The sequence below is a fragment of the Arachis ipaensis genome, chromosome B05 (genome assembly GCF_000816755.2).
Source record: "Arachis ipaensis cultivar K30076 chromosome B05, Araip1.1, whole genome shotgun sequence".
Classification (NCBI taxonomy): domain Eukaryota; kingdom Viridiplantae; phylum Streptophyta; class Magnoliopsida; order Fabales; family Fabaceae; genus Arachis; species Arachis ipaensis.
The window spans coordinates 30,903,453-30,909,185 of NC_029789.2; the positions used below are offsets into that span (position 1 = coordinate 30,903,453).

The 5,733-nt window shown below is 39.3% G+C and overlaps 1 protein-coding gene and 1 long non-coding RNA gene across 4 annotated transcripts in view; one reads left to right on the forward strand and one right to left on the reverse strand.

Moving 5' to 3' along the window:
- LOC110271875 overlaps positions 46-5,733 on the reverse strand; it is a 15,643-nt gene continuing 9,955 nt past the window's right edge. For both annotated transcript variants that reach the window (XM_021123501.1, XM_021123500.1), the window contains exon 4: positions 46-711. In XM_021123501.1, the coding sequence (XP_020979160.1) occupies positions 383-711 (329 nt within the window). In that variant the 3' untranslated portion in view covers positions 46-382. The remainder of the gene's footprint in view (positions 712-5,733) is intronic.
- On the forward strand, positions 3,210-5,319 carry LOC107643443. 2 transcript variants are annotated; one of them, XR_001620858.2, is made up of 3 exons: positions 3,210-3,885; positions 4,551-4,623; positions 4,795-5,319. It is a non-coding gene; the product is annotated as an uncharacterized LOC107643443 (long non-coding RNA). The 2 variants fall into 2 exon arrangements; XR_002362710.1 differs by having other exon boundaries at positions 4,551-5,319.

Sequence of the window (5,733 nt, forward strand, 5' to 3'; positions counted from 1 at the left end):
GTTAAGAATATATATGTTAGAGAAAAACTCTAATGACTCCTGACAATTATCTCAAAAGACAATGAAGTTCTTGACAAAAAAAATATCCAATTCGACTCCTAAATTTTATTTTTATGGGATTGATTAGTCCTATATTAAAAAAAGTCAATATTATTTTTTTTTACAAAAATTAATCAGTAAAAAAAAATCAGAAGCCGAATTGAGTATTTTTTTGTCAAAAGACGGGGTGAAAATTGAATCACACGGGGTGCACGGGAGTTGATAGGCTGTGTTTTGAAACAACTCCGAGAGGAACAAAACCAAGAGGCACATTGAACATGGAGCAAAGGAAACACAGTTCTATATATGAAAATTGACCGTTAGCTTTCTCTCCGTACAATTTCTACTCGTTCATCTTTCTGCCTAGTCTTATGAGTAATTTAGGGAGAACGGAATATACTCCGGTCGACCACCAACCAACGGAACAAGAACAAGACCTCCTCCAACGCAGTGTAAAAAAGGTCAGATAAGGTAATGAAGGTTTCACTGGAACTACTGCGCTCATCCCTCGGGTAGAAGACTGGATGCAGGAGGAGCCAGAACAAGCAAGGAAAACATATGCAAGCATGGTCAGGGGCTCATCCAGAGTAGGCGAAGCTGACCCCATAAAAGATGATCCTTTGGAAGATGAAGACAATAGAATGGACAGCAAGGAGAAAGAAGCCCCAACACCTGCAAAAGACGAGTCAAATGAGAACTAGAGTAACATAGAGAAGTCAGATATCACAGTGCAAGATATGGGAGAGGAACTATTTAACATCGTCATAAGTGAAAAGGTTGAAAGAGAACTATGGAAGCCATGGTGGAGATCACTAATTGTTAAACTACTAGGAAGAAAGATAAGTTATCCTGTCATGAAAAGAAGGCTTGAGATCATGTGGGGCAGATTTGGAGGTATTGATGTTATCGACTTGGGAAACGATTTCTACCTCGTCAAGTTTTATGCTCAAGAAGACCTCGACCACGCTCTTCTTGACGGACCATGGAAAATATATGATCACTACCTAGCAGTCAGGCTCTGGGAACCAAACTTTAATCCACTTTTAACTTTTATAGACAAGATAACAGCATGGATCAGACTTCCCGGCCTGCCCATAGAGCTGTACAATGATAAAATTTTGAAAAAAAAACAGGGGATCTGATTGGCAAGACATGCAAAGTTGACTATAACACTTCCGATCTATGCAGGGGTAAGTTTGCTAGATTATGTGTGGAAGTTGATCTAACCAAACCACTCTTGGAAGTATACATGATCAATGGTAAATTTTATCAGATTGAATACGAAGGAATACATCAGTTATGCTTCCTGTGTGGGAAAATAGACCATGAGCAAAAACAATGCACCCTAGGAAAAGAGATAGACTCAGAGAGAGGGCAGCACATACAGGTGAGAGACGAGAACCATAAAGAAACAAGCATGCAGCAAGCTGAAGGGCAAAACACTCATGGAATGGATGCAAAGGTAGAGGAAGCAAGAAGAAAAGAGAAGGGCAAAGAAACAATACAACACACCAGCAATAACTTTGGTCCATGGATGATTGTCCAAAAACAAAGAAGATCTAGGAGAGCCAACAGAGGAAGGAAACAAAAACGGTAAAGGCACAAGCAAAGCAGCAGAAAAGGAGAAGAAAAATGAAAATTCATCCAGATTCAAGGTGCTAAAAGTAGAGGAGACCCAACAAGAAGAGGAAGAACTACAACAAAGGGAGGAAGAAATAGATACTAACAAGCAAACTACACACAAAGCAGCCCCACAGAAAAACAAAGGGAAAAATCAAATGCAATAGAACCAGAAAAAACTAAAGAAAAACAACAACAACGGGTCTCTCACTCAGAACTTACCTAAACAAATAGCACAAAGTAAAGGGAAAGCAATAGGATCATACAAAGCAATTAAGATTACACAAGGAAAGACCTCCAGCCACAACCAAGAAAGACCAGTAGAGAAAACACACAGAAAAAACTGGAATGAGACAAATGATGACACACAAAGTACTGAACTAGAGGAGATACAATGCACAGAATTAAATCATAATTTTATGGAAGAAGGGAGACCTCCAGATCCAGAAAAATCATATTGAAACCAGGAGGATAGCATGGAGACAGAGATGCAAAAAGAGATTGAAAACCTAATAGAAGGTGTGGACTTCGAAACACCATCTATTAGTGAGCCCAAAGACAATGAAGCCGTAGACATGCAAGTACAATAAACACCCCATGAATATGTTTATCCTATCCTGGAATGTTAGAGGGGCGGCTAGTAGCGCTTTTAGACGCACTTTCAAAGAGTTACTTAAACAATACAAGGCTGATATAGTGGTACTCATGGAAACCAGAATAAGTGGAGATAACGCTAGAAATGCTATTAGAAACATGGGATTCAATCACTTCATTATAGAAGAAGCACAGGGTTTCGCTGGGGGTATATGGATTTGTTGGAACAATGACAACTTGAAGATAACCAAGCTGGAATCTCACTCTTAATACATTCACACCAAAATTGAGGCTCCGTACAAGGAGGAGTGTTATCTTATTGCTGTTTATGTGAGCCCTCAAGCTCAGAATCGCAGATTCCTTTGGCCCCTCCTCCAAAATATTGCAAATAGATTAGACAAGACGTGGTTTCTCACTGGGGACTTTAATGAGCTCAAGGATCCAACTGAAAAGAAAAGAGGGGGTGATACAAATAACAGAGTTTGTAAAAAATTTAAGGAATGGATTAATCACTGTGGTCTTATTGACCTCGGTTTTGTTGGGACACGATTCACATGGCACTACAACAAATATGGCCTTTAGCAATGTCAAATTTTGCAACGCCTTAAAACCGTTCTCTTAGATAGGTTTAGACAATGGTTTTTTAAAGTGTTACTGTTGAATTCAATTTTTTATCAATATACAGCAACAAATTAAAACTGTTCTCTTTGACTATTTTAAAGAACGATTTTATAACCGTTACCATGATTTGCATTTAAGCAACGGTTTTTTATTGTTGTTTAAAGAATTATACAAAAGAAACGTATTAAAACCTTTGCCGAAATGCTACACTTTAAAACCGTTCTATTAGATGGTCTTAAACAACGGTTTTTACAGTGTTGTTTTTTTTTCTTAACCCTGACTCTATAACCTAATTTCCAAATTAACCATACATAAACTTAAAGAAAAGAAAAGAAACAAGAGAAAAGGGAGCTCGAAGGGGGGAAACCAGAAGGGCGAAGAAACAGAGAAGAAGAGAGGGAAGAGATGGAAGGGACGGCGCCAGCAAGGGTTCCACCATTGTCGCTGTCGCCGTCGCCGTCGCCGTCGCCGTAGAGTGGAGGTGGAGGAGTGACACACAGAGAGAGAGAGAGAGTCTGACGTGAGGGAGAAGAGAACGCGAGAACTAGGGAAGGAGGGAGGCTCTATTCCGCGTCGCCATTCCTTCACGCCGCCGAAGGAGGTCACGTCACCGTCAGATCTGAAGCCGAGGAGCCGAACGCCGTCGAAGCCGCACCGTCGCATCACCGTGGCTGTGCCTCCGTCGAACCCGTCATACCGCCGCTGCCATGATGTCATTGCTGTCGCGAGGGAGAAGAGATGCGTGAGGAAGGAAGCTCGTAGGGGAGAAAAAAGACGCCGCCTGTGCTGCCAGCTCGATCGCGTCTGATCTCCACTGTCGCCGTCGAAGGTCCGTCGCCGAGGACGTGGAGAGGAGCCGCCGTTCATACTTGTCGCCACCAAAAGAGGAGCCGCTGCCGCCATCGATTGTCACTGGAGAACACACCGTACCGCCGTGCCTCTGGTCGCCGGAATCACGGACCGGAGAGAAGGGGGCTGCCTCTCCTGTTGCTGCTGCCTCGTTCTTTTATTGTAAGCCATCTCTGTTTTGAATTCCATTGAATTCATTTCTGTTTTTGATTCCATTGAGTTTGAATTCTCCATTTTGCTGCAACCATGGTCACTGTTGTTGGAGTTTAATTGATTTGGTTTCTGTTTTGATTTGAATTTTGATTTGGTATAATGCTGCCTGTTTTGGTCACTGCTTCTCTGAGTTTAAATGATGGGTTCTCTCAGTGATAATATTCTAGGTGATTGAGTGATGCAACTTTTATGTAAATTAAGATTTATGACACTCCCTGTAAACATAGAGATGGATTATCACACTTCACCACCCTAAAGATACTGTAAACATGGAGATGGATTATAACTGGTGACTATTTCCTTATGAGGAGTAGCATTCTAGAGTTATGCATGAGTTATAGAGTTCATGAGTACATGCAATCCATTTTTTGATTTTGTAGCACTATGCTTTTGCTATATTTCAATGTCAGACTTAATTTGATGCCCTGAACAAGCTGCTCTTACATTGTATTTTTATTGTTGCTATTTACTGTGCATTATTTCTACTATTATTTTTGCTTTGTATATGACTAATATATGACCTGTTTTCACATTAAGATTGGTGTATTAGTACTTCTATTGATTAGGCACATCTTATTAAAAGATGGGAATTTTTTTTCTGCTTTTTGCAATAGGTGTGGAACATGGAAAGGAGATAAACTCTGCAGTAGTTACAGACAAGTGCGGTACTGCTCTGAGAAACACCAGGTAGCCGAATTGTTTAGATGTTTTATTTAGTCTTCTTTCCACAAATTTTATCCTAATAGTTATCTTTTGTTTTCCTCATCCCCTCTCTCTATTAGTAAACATTATTAGCATTAGGCTTAGTATTATATTTAATTTGCTAACTTTTTTGTTCACTGGAAAATCATTATGAAGGTGAGGGAGAACTTAGTATTATATTTAATTCTGCTTCACTGCTTCTACCTCGCTGCTTCTGCTTCACTGCCTTAGCTGATTGTGGGTTGTCATCTGTGGTAAGTGGTCTTTTTCTGATTTTCTTTTGTTTAGTTAGGGCGTGTTTGGGTGTTGGCCATTTTTGTTGGAGTTAAGAAGAAGAAAGGAAAGCGGTGTGTGAGTTTCTGCTTTTGTGTTTGCTTCAGTCCTTTGAATAGTGATTAGAGTTTGGATTATGAGATGAGACATGATTAACTGATTATGGTGTTGCGATTAGGGAGCAGAATAAAGTATGGGAATGTGGGATTTGCTAATCTTTTGCTGTTGCTTTTGTTCACTAAATTACTATTTGGAAATGTTGTTGCTTTTGTTCACTAAATTATTATTTGGGGGCGGCAGGGCGGGGGTTGAAAAAGAGTGTTCGGTGAGCATGATGATGAAAATGGTTGTATGTGAGGACATGGCTTTTTGTTATTTTCATTAATAAGCACGATTAATTTACTTGAATTGATTAATTTGAGCTAGGCTTTCAATAAAATCAAGACTCAAGTTAAATAGCAAAACCCGAACAAGAAAATCAAGACTCAAGTGTTAAATAGTTAGTTTTCTTATAGCAGTTGTGAGAGTCTGTGACTTTTACTTGGTGCACTAGGCTATAAATAACTCTCTCTCTCTCTCTCTCTCTCTCTCTCTCTATATATGTCATTGAGTTGTAATTGCTGTGATTTTTCTATAAATAACTCTCTCTACGCAGCTGGAATAAATCATTAGCAATAGTGAAATTATGGAATTTTATTCATCTGGCTAAATGGATGAAGCAGTTTTTTTTTTTCAATTAAATGTATATAAATCGATAAGAGGGATGGTATATAATGCTAAAAATATTAATGTTTTAGTCTCTTTGAATATATTATGGTAATT